This window comes from Myotis davidii, unplaced genomic scaffold, assembly GCF_000327345.1.
Source record: "Myotis davidii unplaced genomic scaffold, ASM32734v1 scaffold535, whole genome shotgun sequence".
NCBI lineage: Eukaryota > Metazoa > Chordata > Mammalia > Chiroptera > Vespertilionidae > Myotis > Myotis davidii.
The window spans coordinates 1,507,707-1,526,007 of NW_006286980.1; the positions used below are offsets into that span (position 1 = coordinate 1,507,707).

The 18,301-nt window shown below is 37.6% G+C and overlaps 1 protein-coding gene across 6 annotated transcripts in view; it reads right to left on the reverse strand.

Annotated features, from left to right (window-relative positions):
• Positions 1-18,301, reverse strand: part of STK38L (serine/threonine kinase 38 like) — a 64,673-nt gene that overhangs the window by 10,445 nt on the left and 35,927 nt on the right. For 2 of the 6 annotated variants that reach the window (XM_015560778.1, XM_015560776.1), the window contains exons 2-10: positions 15,397-15,541; positions 12,996-13,097; positions 11,333-11,384; positions 8,248-8,370; positions 7,948-8,031; positions 5,393-5,516; positions 3,496-3,650; positions 3,105-3,207; positions 2,867-2,928 (exon numbers count right to left, since the gene is read on the reverse strand). In XM_015560778.1, coding sequence (XP_015416264.1) covers positions 2,867-2,928; positions 3,105-3,207; positions 3,496-3,650; positions 5,393-5,516; positions 7,948-8,031; positions 8,248-8,370; positions 11,333-11,384; positions 12,996-13,097; positions 15,397-15,530 — 939 coding nt within the window. In that variant the 5' untranslated portion in view covers positions 15,531-15,541. Of the gene's footprint in view, positions 1-2,866; positions 2,929-3,104; positions 3,208-3,495; positions 3,651-5,392; positions 5,517-7,947; positions 8,032-8,247; positions 8,371-11,332; positions 11,385-12,995; positions 13,098-15,396; positions 15,542-18,301 lie in introns of those variants that run through there. The other 4 variants (XM_015560777.1, XM_015560779.1, XM_006758923.2 and 1 more) reach the window with 4 other exon arrangements.

Below are 18,301 nucleotides of genomic sequence, written 5' to 3' on the forward strand. Positions count from 1 at the left end.
CCCCCTCGACATGGCTGAGGTGCTGCAGCGAGCCCCTGAAGATGGCCAGGTTTTGAGCCTGTACACCCCATTCAGGGAGGCATCTGTCCACGTGGCTGAGGTGCGCATCTCCTCCCTCTCCAGCCAGCCCATGGACCCAGAGGAGAGCACCCAGCAGGCCAAGTCCAGGGTTCATGAAATCTCTGAGCAGCAGGCCAGCCCTGATCCCTGGCACGGGCAGCACCAGGAGGAGGAGGAAGACTTGGACCTGGGAGAAGCCAAAGAGCAGCACCAAGGTGAAGTATTGCCATTCACGACCAGGGAAGAAGCTGCCGAAACCAAAGTTGGGGAGTGGCTTCGCAGCGTCCGAGAGTGGGAGGAAGACCTGGACCTGCAGCAGGAGTGTTCGGAGAATATCCCTGAGGTTGAGGACATGAATCTGCTATATGATGCATTAGGGGACCCCAGTGAGAGCATTAGTTGGACATCCCCCGAGGGCTCTCTGGCTGCCAGAAGGATGTCTAACTGCAAGCTTAGGCCTGATCCCCCGGGGAGTCGACCTAAGTCGACAGGTGGACATCCCCCTAGGGGTCCTGGACTGTGAATGGGAGCAGGCCAGGCTGAGGGACACCCCCTCTCCCCTGACCAGTGCACAAATTTTTGTGCACTGGGCCTCTAGTATATATATATAATCATCAGGTATTTTCTTTTTCTTTAAGTATATTTTATTGATTTTTTACAGAGAGGAAGGAAGAGAGATAGTTAGAAACATTGATGAGAGAGAAACATTGATAAGCTGCCTCCTGCACATCTCCCACTGGGGATGTGCTTGCAACCCAGGTACATGCCCTTGACCGGAATCGAACCCGGGACCTTAAAGTCTGCAGGCCGACGCTCTATCCACTACCCGAGGGCTCCCAGACTGTGAGAGGGCAGAAGTGGGGCTGAGGGACACCCCCTCTCCCCTGACCAGTGCACAAATTTTTGTGCACTGGGCCTCTAGTATATATATATAATCATCAGGTATTTTAAAAATATATTTTATTGATTTTTTACAGAGAGGAAGGGAGAGAGATAGAGAGTTAGAAACATCGATGAGAGAGAAACATCGATCAGCTGCCTCCTGCACACCTCCTACTAGGGATGTGCCCACAACCCAGGTACATGCCCTTGACCGGAATCGAACCTGGGGCCTTTCAGTCCACAGGCCGACGCTCTATCCACTGAGCCAAACTGGTTTCGGCATCATCAGGTATTTTCATTATAAATCTAATTCCAGGCCACTGCTCATCCATTAGGAAGCAATGCAATTTTTCATTCTTAATTCATATAGTCTTACCAAAACTATATTTAAAGAGCTAGTTCTCAACTAAGGGTAGTACTCTAGGGACCATTTGAAAATGTGTGACAGCAGATTTTGTCATCTCAGTGACCTGGGGGAGGACATGATTGGCATTTAGTGGGCTGGGGATACAGGTTCTGAAGGATTTCCTGTCCAAAATACATAGAGTCCCCTCTATTTCTCCCTTGAGAAACACTACAAGTTATAATGATGGCCAGAAAAATAGTAAAACATGCACAAAAGTAATCTTCTGTAAATATTCTGTAAATAGGGGGTTATAGAATCCCCACCATATTTTTAAGCAATGTTCATTTTTCCCTTTTAAAGTAGGAGATACTGCAAAACTTTTCTCTATTATAAAATCTGATCTAAAAGTGACACACGTAAAAGTAGAAGAAAGTTTTTCTTGTTAATGCATAGCTCAATAAATTTTTTAAACTTTTAAAAACACTGAAATGTTTTACAAGCTCAGGAAGCTTGCAATTACTTGGGGGTAATGAGAGAATGAGCTCAATAATGCCAAGGTCATTTTATTTGGTTCAAGAGGGTATCAGACTATTATCTTTCAGTCTATTTACCTTCTTGAGGAAATTAATTTCATTTTCATCACTTTATTGAATTTAACAAATTTACAGAGTGTCCACATGTGCTAGGCATTATACAAGAAGTTAGGAAACAAAGTCAAAAGGCACTTTCTTAACCTGGAGAATATTCAAACACCTAGTTTACAGGATAAAGAAAAAGAAGAAAAGGGGCAAAAGATTCTTATATTTGCTAAGTAATAGAGGAGAAATAGTGTAGGGTTAAAAACAGACAGTGTTGCCCAGCCAGTGAGCCTCAGGGGTTGAGCATCGACCCATACACCAAAAGGTTGCTGGTTTGATTTCCAGTCAAGGCACATGCCCAAGGTTTCGAACTCTATTCCCAGTAGGAGGCATGCAGGAGGCAGCCAATCAATGATTCTCATCACTAATATTTCTATCTCTCTGCCTCTCCCTTTTTCTCTCTAAAAATCAATAAAAAATATATTTAAAAATAGTGTTATTTTATTATACATTAAAGGAATAATTTATCTGTGGTAAAGTCTGCTTTCTAACTTTATTCATTGTAAGACTGTTAACACCCTGTTTATTTTGTCAATAAAAAAAGTTCCTAGAAATACACAACCATCTTACATGTGCTGATTGATATTTGTTTTATCAGGACAGGTATGGAAAATGGAAATCACCAGACAGTCACTAAACTACACTTACTACAGTGAGTTTTATATAAAGTGCTAGTCACTAGTAAACAGACAATTATTTAATTAGAGATATGATTTATAAGCTACTCAAAAGTTAAATCATAATGTAAAAATCAGCAGTTCACTTTATAGGCAAGGAAATACTATAGAGAAACTAAGAAAATTGTGTGATCCCAGAACAAGCATTATCATTGCTATAAAGTAAGTACTAATCATTATGAAAGATACAAAATAAGCAAAAAAATCAAAGGAGATTTTAGAACCAGAGCACCAAACTGTTCTTAAAAACATGGCTAACTCACCAGTTGTCTCCTATTCTTCTTCCATGTTTCTGCTTTCCTCTTTGAGTTCATGTTTTGAAATGCTATTTTCAACAAGACAGAATTGTTATCATGAGAAAAACTCTCACCACAGAACAAATACACACATACACATTTGAAATGCACTGGTTTAAGGAGAGGGAGAGAGAGGCCCTTTAGTTCTCAACAGTACTGAATTAAATCAGCTATATCACTTTAACTGAGAGCACATCAAACTTACAGAAGTCACTTGGTGGGTTGTGTGTAAGGTTTCTGTAGAATTCAGTTCTGTGAGCTTTCTTTAATCCCGTGCATAAGCCAAAATCAGATAATTTTACATGGCCCTAAAAAAGGAAAAAAAAAAACTAGTAAAATCAGGGGATTATAACTCTGAAACAAAAGCTTTATTGTAAACTTTTTAAAATTCAACTATTATAAAAATTCTTAGCTTAGAATCCATACAAATGAAATGTAATAGTATAAATGTTTGATGATAATGACTGCATCATTCTATAAAATAATGTAGGTTAGCAATAATATAAATTGCAGTTGTCCATTTCCAATCACAAAATTAGCTCTATTACTCCATAAAATAACTAGCGACCTAATAATTCACCAGTTTATTCACATACCTTGGCATCTAACAAAAGGTTGTCTGGCTTAATATCCCGATGGATAAAACCCAACTGGTGGATCGCATCTATTGCCAGAACAGTCTCTGAAATATAGAACTGTGTTTCCTCTTCTGTCAAGGTATCTTTCTTCATTAGCAATGTCATCATGTCCCCTACAAAGGAAAGTATCATGTATTGAAATGCCTCAAAAGAGAAATACCTTGTAAAGGCTTTCTTTGTATCTACACAATGTATGCCTGATTTTTGAATTTTATGATCCACCCAGCATACCTCCAACCATCTCCAGGGCCAAATAAAGTGTCATTGCATAGGCAAAAGTTTTATGACATTTAATGGGTTTAAGATAGAAAGTACATGAAATCAAATCAAAGCAGAGCTAATAATGAAGTAATATCCACCACTCAACATCCAGAATAAGTTGCTGAGAAAAACATACCAAACTGGAAAATGAATCAATAAGCACACCTGGAAATGGGATATACTAGTATTCTTTCAAATTCAAGTTTCAAAAACACTAAGAGCTCTTTGGGATAGCAAAAATAGGACATCATTCCACTAAAAGACTTACCTTCAGACTTTTTGTTTGTTTGTTAATCCTCATCCGAGGATATTTTTCCATTGATTTTTAGGGAGAGTGGGAGAGGGAAAAACAGAAAGAAACATCGATGTGAGAGAAACACATCGATGGGTCGCCTCCTGCATGTGCCCCAACCAGGGCCTGGGCTGGGCAGGAGCCTGCAACCAAGGTACGTGCCCTTGAGCAGAATCGAACCCGGGACCCTTTGGTCCTCAGGCCGATGCTCTATCCACTGAGCCAAACCAGCTAGGACCAGACATTATTTTCAAGGGATTTTTTTTTGTTAAAGGGAGGCAAAGAACAAACACTGGTGAACTTACCATTCAAAATTGACAAAGTATATTTTCATGATGCTTCAGATTAAAAAAATAATAATAAAGTAGAAGTATTCTTTGTTTTCCATTCCCATTCTATTCCTCTTTCCCATTTTGCTGAGTAACCATTATCATGCATTTAGTTTGATGTATATCCTTCTAGCTTCTTTTTAAAATGCTTTCATATACTTATATATTAATCTATAGACTTATAGTCTTTTGTAGGTTTTTTAAAAATTACACAAATAGTATCAATTGTACATATACTTGCACAGCTTGTTGTTTTATTACGCCACTGTTTCTGAGATATTACTATTGAAAAAGATATAGCTCCTGACTTTTAACTACTGTAAAATATTTCATCTCATAACTATGCCACATTTTATTTGTCCAGCCTTCTATGGCTGGACATTTATCTTGCATTCAGGTTTTCACTATTATGACAATGCTGCAATGAGCATCCTTTTACAGGTCTCTTGTACATGGGCATGGGGAGAATCTCCACGGAATACAACTGGTTGTGGAATTGTGGAGTTGTAGGACACCTGCATTTTCCACTTTACTGCGATGTATGAATTGCTCTCCCATTAGGATTACAGATTAATTTACATATATGAGGCCAGTTCCCCACAGCCTCATCTGTCTTAATGTTTTTACTAACCAGATGAGTGTGAAATGTTATCTCATTCTTGTTTTAATTTGCATTTCCCTGAATACTGGTGAAGTTGAACATTTTCCTATATTTTTGTAGACAGCCAGAGTTCTTCAGTGCGCTATCATTTGCCCATCGGGTTGTTTTTCTTTAGTGATTTGTTTTTCTTTCTTCAAAAGAATCTGATTTGTCAAAATGAGCATTATTATGGGAGGAGCTATTGGAAAACCATGACTGACTATATAAACCTCAGAGCTAGGAATACCAAAGTAAACCTAATCAATAAAATTGTAATTACATATAGTGATTTGCTTGTGTTCAGCCTGTCATTGCTGTTACGTTTGCTTTTACCTCCAGGGAGAAATTCCATGATTAGATAAAGGTTCCTCTTATCTTGAAAACTGTAAAACATCTTCACCACCCAGGCACCATCTGCTTCTACCAAAATATCTCTTTCTGCTCGAATATGAGCCACCTAGATGAATGTATTTTGAAAAAATAATTGTAACATATTACACATTTTCAAGCTTACCTCTTACAATTATCCATCCAGTTCCTAAGAAGTCATGAAGGAAAGCTGGAGTTTCAGAAAAAATTTAAAACATATATCCATGTTCATATTCTCGTTAAACACGGAGAACCTCAGGAAATACTTTATTTTAGCTTATATCTTTAGGCCTAAAAAGGTGGGATCCACAGGTATATTAGGGGAAGTTGAGGCCTTTTAAGGTAGAAAAATGACTAGTCTCAAACCTTCCTGACCAGATTCTCCACCTAGGCAAAGATCCTGGCTTTGTCTTATAAATTTAGAGCCCTTAGTCTGACTTTTAAATGTTAAAAGAAGTAAGCGATGCTCTATAAATCAGTTTGACAAAGTCAGGGTCCTTAGCAAACTATTTTTTAACTGTTAATAGTCAAGGACTTGGCTTGGTTTTTAACCATTTGGTTTGCTTTTTTTAAGCAAAAACGTTTATAATAATTTTATATTCTTTTGTTATAACATACAACCTCTATAACATCTATAAACATAATCTATAACAAATTAATGTAATTTTGTGGAGTTTTGCTACTGATTTTTGTCAGATACACAATTACTAGGGATCCATTTTATAAGCTGGAATATTTTATAAACTGAGTAATTTGTGGAGTTCATATAATCAATTTTCAGATATTTTTGCATTATTTCTTGAAAGACTACCAATAAGGTTTGATTTTATACTTTTGCTATTTTCATTGTGCACCACTATGAATTCTGGCCCACAGCACAAGAGAACAAATATTTTATAAACCTTTTCATAATAAAATATGACCTGCTTAAAATATCATATTTCAGATTACTATATTATTATCTAGTATGCTAAATGCACTAAGATCAAAGCACAAGAATAAAAATTGAAAATTAAGAATTTTTTTTTTTTTTTGCATTAGAGAACTTTATAATCTCTCTGGATCTGTTTCAAAATTCTTACCTATTGTCTTTTACAAAGCATTCTAAGATGGCAAAGAAAAAGCCTTGCCTGGCTCGTGTGACTCATTGGTTGAGCATTGACCTATGAACCAGGAGGTCACGGTTCAATTCCCAGTCAGGGCACATGCCCGGGTTGTGGGCTCAATCCCCAGTATGGGGTGTGCAGAAGGCAGCCTATCAGTGATTTTCTCTCATCATTGATGTTCTAGCTCTCTCTCCCTCTCCCTTCTTCTCTTAAATTAATAAAAATATATTTTATAAAACTAATTTCTTCATAGGACTTATCAATCATGACTGTTTGGAATAGCGGTCTGCCTATTTTCCCCACTACTATAAAAGAACAAGGATCAGGTGTGTCCTGTTAACCACTGTATTCCCAGAACTTAGAACATGCGAATACTTGTTGGATGAATGAAATAGAAATAAAGTGGAAGAATGCAGTAAAAATTCAAGTGGGCCATATTTAAATAAAAATTAATATTATATTGCTATAATAACAAAGTAAGCTTCAGGTGGGCACTAAAAGACTGAAGTAAAGCATTAGGTACAGAGAGGTGCCATCTCCCCTTGTACCGCCATTGTAGAGGCCTTTACTAGCATATGTAGCATATGAGTGTCCACCCAGACTGGAAACACAGGTGAATAGATAAAATAATACTAGTAATGTTTTCAGATTTATGGCTACCACTGAAACCACATTAAGTCATAAAAAACAGGAAGACAGCCCAGAAGTATGACATTGGAGTGGTTATAGATTTTGTAAATACATAAAATAAGCAAATTCTCAGGAGACTGTTCTTGCTTTTGTGATATGTGACAGGGATTGAGGGTACTGAGAACTATCCTTTATTTTCACTGAAGTCAGAAAAGAGGGTATTTTGTTATGGACTGAATGTTTTCCCTCAAATTCCCATGATAATGCCCAAACCCCTAGGATAACTGGATTTGAAGAAAGGGCCTCTAAGGAGGTAATTAAGGTTAAGTGAGGTCATTGGGGGTGGAGGGGTGATGGGAGGGGATTGGTATCTGTATTAAGAAGAGACACCAGATAGCTCACACTCTGTGTGCACACACTGAGGAGAGGCTATGTGGAGCCTTAATGGGATGGCAGCTGCCTGCAAGCCAGGAAGAGAGCCCTCACCAGAAACCAAAGCCTGCCAGAAACTTGATTTTAGATTTCCACCCTCCAGAACTGTAAGAAAATAAATTTCTTTTGTTTAAGTCACCAAGTCTAAGGTATTTTGTTATGGCAGCCTGAACAGACTAATACATATTTAGATTATAAATTCAGAAGAAATTTTAACTATAAGAATTGAGAAGCGATGGCACAGCCTATCAAAAATTACTAGATTATATAGTAAGATACATAGATTTCTTTTTAAAAATTCCAACATCAGCCAGTGGATGTTTCTTTGGTTGCATGTATTAAAGAACATACCTGCTCTTTTTCAAGCATATCAGCTTTTCTCAATATCTTCATTGCATAGATATGGCCTGTATCTTTCTTCTGGACCAGCCGCACCTAGAATGTGAAAATTGACCACATTGTAGATGTTAAACAGTCACTACTCTGTATTTAGGAGTAAATAGTAGATTCCTTTAAAGAAAACAGTGTTGCAATTTGCCATTCATGGTATTTTAGGAATTCTATTCAAATTAAATTATTTTAATACACATCTATTTTAAATCTATTTTAAGATATATATTCAATAACAGTGTGTTTTAAAAAGAACCACACCTCTCCAAATGCTCCTCTTCCTATAACTTTCAGAGACTCAAAGTCATCCAAGCCAAGTCTGGTCCTCTTGAGCCGTAAAAACTCTGTTTCCTTGCGAGCATGCTGTGATCGGCGTAACTTTTTCTATTAAAAAAAAAAGACAGTTTAAAAGAAGACTTTAAAATCAGATTGTTTCAAAGGAAACCTACAGTATTAAAAGACAAGATATATAAAAATGGGGGTGAAACCCTGGCCAATGTGGCTAAGTGATTAGAGTGTTGGCCTGTACATCGAAGGGTCTTGGGTTTGATTACAGTCAAGGGCACCTATCTGGGTTACAGGTTTGATCCCAAGCCCCAATCAGGGAACGTACGGGAGGCAACCAATTGATATGTCTTTCTCACATCGATGTTTCTCTCTGTCTCTCCCTCTTCCTTCCACTCTCTCTAAAAATCAATGGAGAACAACAATAACAACAACATCCAGTAGAGAAATGAAGAGAATCTGAACTAAGCAGTTGGAGTTATAAAAAGAGATGGATTGGTGAAATATCTATATATATAAAAGCCTAAGCGACCAGTCAACTGTTCAACCAGTCGACCGATATAGATGGATCACTATGACATGCACTGACCACCAGGGGGCAGACGCTCAAGGCAAGGATGCCCCCTGGTGGTTAGTGTGCTCCCACAGCAGGAGCACCACACAGCTGACCAATGGATGCCAGACGCCGGGCTCACGCCTGGAGAGTGCAGCTGCGGTGGCGCAGCAGTGAGCCTACCAAGCTGCGGCCAGATGAGCAGGAGCAGCACAGTGCCCAGCCCAGGCTCGGGCTCCTCCCCAGCCACCTGCCACTTCACACACTACTACATCCTTCCGGGCTGTTGGGCTGCCGGTTTTGGCTGATCCCTGCAGGCCACACAGAGGGACCCCACAGGTGCACGAATAAAAAAATCTAAAGAAAACTTTAAAAAAACTTTTTTAACAACTGAAAAATCTTTATTCTTGAAGTATACCCCATTAAATATTTCATCTTAACTATATCATGATATTCTTTCATCTATATGCTAACTTAATTAAAAAATAAAAGTTAAACTTTAGGCAATGCTAATAGTATTCTGATATTGATTTTGACTCTGTCAAGAAATCGACTTTGCTTCAATTCCTTAAATCCCAAGGTTGCTCTGTCACAACTACTGAGACTTACGACACCAAAACAACAAAGCAAGAGTGTTTCCATAGAGACGTGCTTATGGCAGAATTTATTCTTGGAAAGATTTTAATAAACTGCTTGAGACTTGGCACACAAATTCCTGAAAAAATGAAACCGCAACAAAGATAATTACATGAAGAATTCATTAAAAAAATAATAAAAAAATAATTCATTAAAATATTCAAGTCAGGAATTTCACAATTCATTCTCCAGCAGTCACAAAAATAATGAGCATTAATATGAAACATTATGAAATATCTGAAGGTACATTTGGAATGGGCATTTGTTTCATTGTTCTATATTTCGTTTTTCCCCTCACCAAACAAAATTTTGTTTTTGACAAAGCTCCTGTGGGAAATGAAAATAATCAATGAAAAAATTAAACTCCTGTTCATCTTCAACTGAACCCTATCAAGCATTCAGTGGTTCAGTTCTGAGGCGGAGACAAGTCAAAATGACCATAACAGCTCAGAAACATTGCTCTGACATGTAGCTCAAGGTATAACTACTAAATAGTCCTTCCCTACCCCTTCGTTTATGCTTTCAAGAGGGTTAGGTAAACTATATATATTAAATAGAAATATGTAAATGTGTATCATCAATGCAATGGAATTCTGATAATTCTAACAAAGTTAATCTAAGAGGATCAAATTAAGAATTATGTACTCAACATGGCTGGTATGGCTCTGTGGATGTGTGTCAATCCATGAACCAAGATGTCACGGGTTTGATTCCCTGCAGTGTGGTGGAGGCAGCCAATTGATGCTCTCTCATCGATGTTTCTATCTTCTATTTCTCTCCTTTCCTCTCTCTTTAAAGAATTATGTCTTCAGTGTAAATATCTTTAGACAGTTAAGTGAAGTTATACACTCAGGCACATCAGTAGTGAAAACAGTGAAGACTATTTTTTGGATCAAAAATGCCATTTGAATAACAGTTTAAAAAACTGAATTACTAGTAAAACAAAAAAATCAAAAAGCAGTTTTAGATTTGAAGACTAAAAAAAAATACCACATGGTGGCACTGTAGTACAGTCTTTCAAAGCAGTAAAGACATTCCTCCCTACCCCTTTTAATTACATAAATGAGTAAATATAAGAATTCTGAAAGACATTCTAGATTTCTAACATTATGGGTTATAGAATAAACAGAGTGCAGTTGGATTTAGCTTTAGAAACTTGTGTAATCTGAATGAAAAAAATAACCTTATTACACAGTTTCATAAATTACACTCAAAATTGATAAACAAGAGAGAAGCACCTAAAGAAAATAATGTTTATTAATATTTTATAGGTTGTCTAGTACAGCAAGTTAACAATGTTTATGTGTTGGAGACAGCTATTAGCAGAAAAGGAGAATCCCAAGTGTATGGAATATATAACCTAACAGAAATGGGACATCACCTATAATGTTGATACATTACTTTAAAAAAATCTATTCCATGATATTAGTTTTAATTCTGAGTCCAGTGTGGCTCAGTGGTTGAGCATCGACCTATGAACTAGGAGGTCAGAGTTCGAGTCCGAGTCAGGGCACATGCCTGGGTTGCAGGCTCCATCCCCAGTGGGGGGACTTGCAGGAGGCAACCGATCAATGATTCTCATCATTGATATTTCTTTCTCTCTTTCTCCCCCTATTCTTTCCTCTCTGAAATCAATAAAAATTTAAAAAAAAAGAAATAGTATATAACATTGTGTAAGTTTTAGGAATATAATGTGATGATTTGGTCCATATATATATTGCAAAATGATTACAATAAGGTTAATGTATCCATCACCTCACATAACTACTCTTTTTCTGTAGTGAGAACATTTAAGATCCACTCTCTTAGTAACTGTCAAGCACATAATACAGTATTGTTAACTATAGTCACAGTAATCACAGCTAACATTACCTCTTCATCTGCTAATCCTTCTTCTTCCATAGCCACTTCTAATTTCTTCTGCCTTAACAAAAGAAAAATAATTTACATTTTAAATACATTCCTAACTACTCCCATTTTTAAATGTACATTTATTTATTCAATTTTACCACTTCAATTTGGTATGCTAAAAAAATCTTTCAAGTTGAATTAAAATAATCACTAGGCATAGTTTTCTTTCTCAAAATATAAACCCAATTCAGATTTAGCTTTCTCAAACTGGTGAAATAAAATTTACTTCTAAAATTGTTTAAATGAATTGTTAGCAAAGGTGACTAATGTTCTAAGAAGGAAAACTCTGTTATCTAATGTTCAAACCACCAAAGTCATTAACATATATCAATGTTTATATTTGATGTATATAAAGGTAACTATAATGACTAAAAGTACAAATTTTTAAGGTGGCTATCCATTTAAATCCTGATTCTAACACTATTAGTTAAATGAGCTTGTCCACATCCTTCACTTAAACTCTAAACTTGATTTCCTACTTAATCAAGGAAAGATGTTCAATGCAACTGAGTATATTTTATTCTAATTCTTTATAAATTAGAAAACCATCTATGTATATAAAAAGTAACCCAAAGAACTACAAGAACTTTTCAAGGTACAGTACAGCCAAGTTCAGTTATTATTTTAAAATGGCATCCTTGAAGTTAGTTAAAGCTAACAAGAAGGGGGTGTGGAGAGGATAGAGGAGGGACAGGATAACGAGAGAAACGGTTGTGGCACAAATTTTGTAACTCATCTCCAAGTGAATATTAAGTATTTTATTTCTATTGTATTGGCTTTTCCTAAAGATAAACCTGAGAGAGAGCTCTTTCTAGTTAGTTTTGGAGTATGCTAGAAGACAAACTTCCCAGGCTTTATTCACATGGGTATAGGGGTTGAGGACTGAAACTACCATTCACATTGTTTAGTATTTGTTATTTATAACAGTACTAGAGGCCCAGTGCATGAAAATTCGTGCACCGGGGTGGGGGGGTAGGGAGGAGGGGCCCCTCAGCCCAGCCTGCGCCCTCTTGCAGTCCAGGACCTCTCGGGGGATGTCCACCTGCTGGCTTAGGGCCGCTCCCCAGGGGATCAGACCTAAGCTGGCAGTCAAACATCCCTCTGGCAGCCCGGGAGCTCTCAGGGGATGTCTCTGCAGGGAGCAGGCCTAAGCCACAGTTGGACACCCTTAGCACTGCCGAGGAGGCAGGAAAGGCTCCCACCACCACTGCTGCGCTTGCAGCCGTTAGCCTGGCCTGTTGTTGAGCAGATCTCACCCTGTGGGAGCTCACTGACCACCAGGGGGCAACTCCTGTGTTGAGCGTCTGCCTCCTGGTGGTCAGTGCGCGTCATAGCAACTGGTTGTTCCCAGTTGTTCCAGTTAGGGTCAATTTGCATATTATCCTTTTATTATATAGGAGTCCAAAAGTAAGCTCTTTCCTAACCCATCAAAATCACTTCTTTTTCTTTCTTAAGGAAAATTCCTAGCAAAAATATCTAGAGCCTGTTCATAAATGAGCACCCAAATGGAGATGAGACCTAATAACATATTCTTCACCTACTTCCTCAGCAATTATAATAGGTACCTTGGTGCTTACCATACTGATTTTTATCTTTTCTTACATATTATTCCCCTAAGCCCAACCTTAGAATGGAACAAGCGCCTAACATCGGATTCTGTGCCTGCCATCGTGTACCTCTGGGCCTGCAGAGCTGCTTGCTGAATGATTTTGAGTTTTCTCCTCTGCTGAAAGAATCCAAAGAGTGAGAGGACCATTAATCTGGGAGGGATAGCCACATACAAGCAACTCTATTCTTCTCAGACCTCTACTGCACCCTTTCCTTGCCAAGACTAACACTTCATGGAATCATATCTCATTCAGGAGCAAGAGGCACTAATTTTCATTCATTTGCACCATGCCTACCCGGAACACCTATGACTTCTCTTGTACCTTTAAAAAAATAGCTTTTCTCCTCAAATGCTCTGGCATTTTGTTCTTTGCTTGGTACTTTATTTAGTTTATTTATTTATCCAATTAGTTAAACCTTAAAAATTCATCACATGTTTTCTTAAAGTATACACTATTTTTACTATGTATTTTTATTATTTTAAGAATGCAATCATTTTTTATTTTATTTTTCAATTACAGTTTACATTCAATATTATTTTGTATTAGTGTCAGATGTTCAGCACAATGGATAGACAATCATATACTTTACAAAGTGTAGTATACATTGTTTAATATGACTTCCATGACATCACCAAGCTGAGACTATTGTGGTTTGTGTAATTTAAAAACAGCAGATGCTTTTATTCTTACTCTCCTTTGTTTAGAAATAGAGGGGAAAATTGAATTACTTTAAGGTTTCAGCAAGAAACGACAATGAACCTTTAAACTTCTGACAAATAACTCATGCCTGCCTCCTGAGAAAATATAGGTCTTTCTTTCCTTGGTTCTCTTCTACTTTGTTCACTCTCCCTTGATGATGTGAACACTCCCAGAGGCTTCCATTACATTTACAATTAGTGTAACTACTATATTTGGATTTATTTCTAACATATTCTGTGGTTTCTATTTATGCCTACTATTTGGTATTTCAGGTTTTTGTTTCTCTGGGCCTTCTTTTGAACTGATTTCCCCCCCTCATTCCATTATTTTCCTTCTACAGGTTTGGAAGTGACAAACTTCATTTTTGGTCTTTTAGTGGCTACCCTAGAAATTACATGTACAGTTAATTTTTCAAAGTCTGAAATTAATCTTTATCCTGTCTACATTGTATTCCTATTCTTAAAGATACAAAGATATCTAAGAACACTTTCATTCCACTTCCCTCCTGATGGAGAGTCGACCGTTAGAAAATATTTTAATTCTTTTTTTTAAAAATGCCCAAGACAATGTCATTATTATTGTTTTTATACAGTCAACTTTTGTTGGGATTTATCCACCCATTCACATTTAAACCTTCTGTTTGTGATCACTTTCCTTCTGCCTACATTCTTTTTGTTTCCTGTTTCACTGAGTTGAACCAACCCTTTTGCCCAGGCATGATATTTCAGAGCCAGTATTGACTTGTTTCTCTCACATTTCATATTTGGCTAGTTTCCATGTTTTTTCATCTTTCTCACCCGTCAATTCTTCTTTGTTGCTGTCACAATCCTAATTCGAGCCTCCTTTCTATTTGCCTGGATTATATCACTAGCCTTTCCTGTTCCTAATCCCTCCTCCCACAGTCCATTCTATGCATCACAATTAAAGTACTCTTCCAGAGAAACACCTGCAATCATTTGATGCTTCTGTTCAAAACTCAGGGAGGCCCTCTACCATCATGGGAAGAGCTACACTAACAAAGCATTCAAGACTCCCAGGAAATCTTTACCTCTAGCTTGAGCTTAACTGAATGGTGCTTGAGTTAGCACTGAAGGTGATTTCTTCTGTCTCTGATGCCCTTCCGCTTGCTCTTTTATTTCTTTCTTCTCCCTTTTATGTGTGTATAAATAGAACTCTTTCTTTAGAGTCCTGTTTAAACACTATCACCATTTATAATGTCATTCCAGTTGCCTTAGGAAAAAGCAATCTCTCTCTTCTTGGCCCTTCTCTTAGTGATACTTTTCACTCTTTCATGTAGTATCTATGTGCATTAGCTCCCTTACTCTAAGTTTCCTGAAAGCAAAACAACATGTCTTTCATTTTTTTATTCTTCTAGACCCACTTATATATATTCAACATTATAAATGTTTTTGGATTGAAGTCAATTATTCATAATGCAGCCCTCTAAAAGAAAGTAACAAGCTGTATCATAAGTTCATGGTTGAAAATGTTTTGTTTAAAACATCTCATTTGAAATAAGTATATTGGTTCACAGGACAAGGAACTATTCTGCAAAAATAAAACAAATAATTAGGTCCACTGTCAGGATAAGAAAGTTAAAAACAACACACAGGGATGGATCTCCAAATTTATATTATTAATGGGCAACATATTTACATTCCACTTGCAGTATAACAGCTTATTTAAATAGAAAATTTTGACTAGTTCTTACTATACCTGGTTTCTCTCTCTTCATGCTGTAAGATTAGGTTGCTGTAAAAATTCTCCAACGTGAGCTTGGCCACAGTCACTCTATCCCGGGTATGGTTGCTCATAGGAAAGGTGGTTGTACTCCCTGCCGTCATTGCCATAGTAACAGAAACTGAAATAACATATAAATACAAATTATTCAGTAGAAAAAAGTTGTGTTTTTTTTTTAATATATTTTATTGATTTTTTACAGAGAGGAAGGGAGAGGGATAGAGAGTTAGAAACATCGATGAGAGAGAAACATCGATCAGCTGCCTCCTGCACACCCCCCACTGGGGATGTGCCCGCAATCAAGGTACATGCCCTTGACCGGAATCGAACCCGGGACCCTTGAGTCCGCAGGCCAACGCTCTATCCACTGAGCCAAACCGGTTCTGGCTAGAAAAAAGTTTTTATCCCTTATAACAGACTCTAGAAATGGTTTGATTTCTACTAAGCAAAATTTGACCCCAACAATTAAGATATCCAAATCTTTCACATTATAAACAATACAATGCTAGAAAAGAAAGATGCACCATTCCTAAAGCAATAGAAATTAATTTTGTGCTGGCAAAACCAGGGCTGAATAACAGTAAAGAAGCACTAGTGGGAGTCCAGACACAACATAAATACATGCACACACAAAAAGTTGTACTCAACAAGCATTCAAAACAAGAAACGGTCAATCTATTTTGTTGTTGTTTTATTGATTACTAAATAAAATCCAAAGATTTTGGTAATACTTATGTCCTCAATAAATGTAAGTGTCCTAAGAGTTAATGTAGTTTAATTAAATAGTAAGAAATAGCTTCTTCCATATAAATGCTATGAAACATGAAGTGTTGCATCAATAAGCACACAAACATCAGTCTAAAGCAATTCTCATCAGGGGAAAATACTTTTAGAAAGAAGCTCCTTTGACAGAGGCCAGGGTTGCCCTATTTCATTCTGAATTCTGTCATTTCAGATAGTATTAAAACAAGGCATAGTATACTTCTCCAAACTAGGATGTCTGTCTCATTTTCAAAAGATACTCGAATGCCTGTAGGAACCAGGCAGGAAACACAAATGTGTGAATTAAGCCAGGTGACAATGCGGAAGTTTTGTGTATGCCCAATTAATACCATTCAAGTGCTAACTTTGAAAAACCACTGGGACAGCCGAAGTACTGGTTTGAAGAAGATAATCTGTACAATTGGACAAGATACGGAATGTAATAAAAAGGCTGCTTCGTAGGGGGGCTGCTCAACTCTGGTGGCTGTTTGCTGGACACTGGTCCCATGAGATTTGCCTACCACAGTCTGGACAAAAAAAACTAGAATATTCCCATATGTTAAACGGATTTTTGCTTATTTGCATGGGGATCATAACAGAGCAACCTAGAGAAGATCCAGATTGCATAGAGTGAGCATCCAACATTGCATTCCTAGTGAAAACATACTCCCCCAAACTTACTACCTATTCCCCAACACCCACCTCTTCTTAACTACACAAAGATACCAACCCTGTATATGGGCCTGAACTGCACTAGAATCCAGGGATGATGGAATGAACCAGAAGTCTTTCCTGTGCTTCAATGTCAAATACAGATTAAAAGTAAACAATCTCCAGATCCACTGTCATCTTATTGAGTTTATACCTCAAAGTACTGCAGGACCCACAAATCCATACGCAATCAACCTATTATTTTACCATCATAAACTTGTCCCTCTGCTAACTACTCTAAATTTTTTATAACAAGAAGCTGATCACATTAGTTGTTTAAAACGCTCCAGTTTCCTCACTGCCTATAGCAAATCAAATTAACTTAGCATGATAAAGACAACTCACATACACTGAATGCTGGTAGATATCAGGGATTTTATGATATTTTATTACTGAATTTCCCTTTTTTCTCCTAAGGATTTAAGATAGTGGCACCTTCTTATGCATGACTGCATTTCATCCTCACAGCAGCCCTGTAAAGTAAGGAACTAAAGCTTAAGAAAAGTCTCATAGCTAGTGAACTGTGGAGTTAGAACTCCAACTCCAAATGCTATCTCCAACTTGCCATTCCAGCCCTAGCTGCTCCCCTTGCTCATTGCTTACTCTTCTCCCAACATGCTTGGCTCTTTCATGCCTCCAAGGCCTCACATGACCCATCCCTGAATCAGTTATGTCCTGAAGTCCCTCCCTTCCTCCCTTCCTTCCTTTCTGAGAGAAAGGGGGAGAGAGAATATCAATTTGTTGTTTCACTTATTTATGAATTCACTGACTGATTCTTGTATGTGCCTTAACTGGGGATTGAACCCGCAACCTTGGCGTATGGGGGACAACCCTCTAATCAACTGAGCTACCTGGCCAGGGCCTGTCCTGAACTCTCTTCACAGGAACCTTGATTCTTTAAGGCACAGTCTTACTGTGAAGACTTCTCTAACATGCCCTACCAGAAGAGACCTAACATTTGCATTAGGTCTCTTCTTTCATAGGTGTTCTCTAACATTTGCACCAATATAGTTCAGGTACTGGTGCTTATCACTCCACTTCTCCATCCCACGAAACTAGGAGCATCTCTGGGTAAAAACTTTTCCTGATTCATTTTTTGAGTATTTACCACAACAGCACTGTATCTGACACATAGCAGGCATTAATGAATGAATGACTCAACCTATCAAATAGAGGAGGGGAAAGAGCTGAAAGAACTGGCTAAAAGTAATAAAGACTGATTAATAAGCAACTGTGGAAAAAGAAATTACTGAACTTAGAAGTCAGAAATTTAGAGATTTAATCCAGACCCTGCTGCTAAGTGATCATATGCTCTTGTTCAAATCACCAGAATGCTCTGAACTGGTCACTTTTCTCCAGACAGGTATTATGTATTTGTTCTTCCTAGTTCCCAGGCCTCCTGAGATAA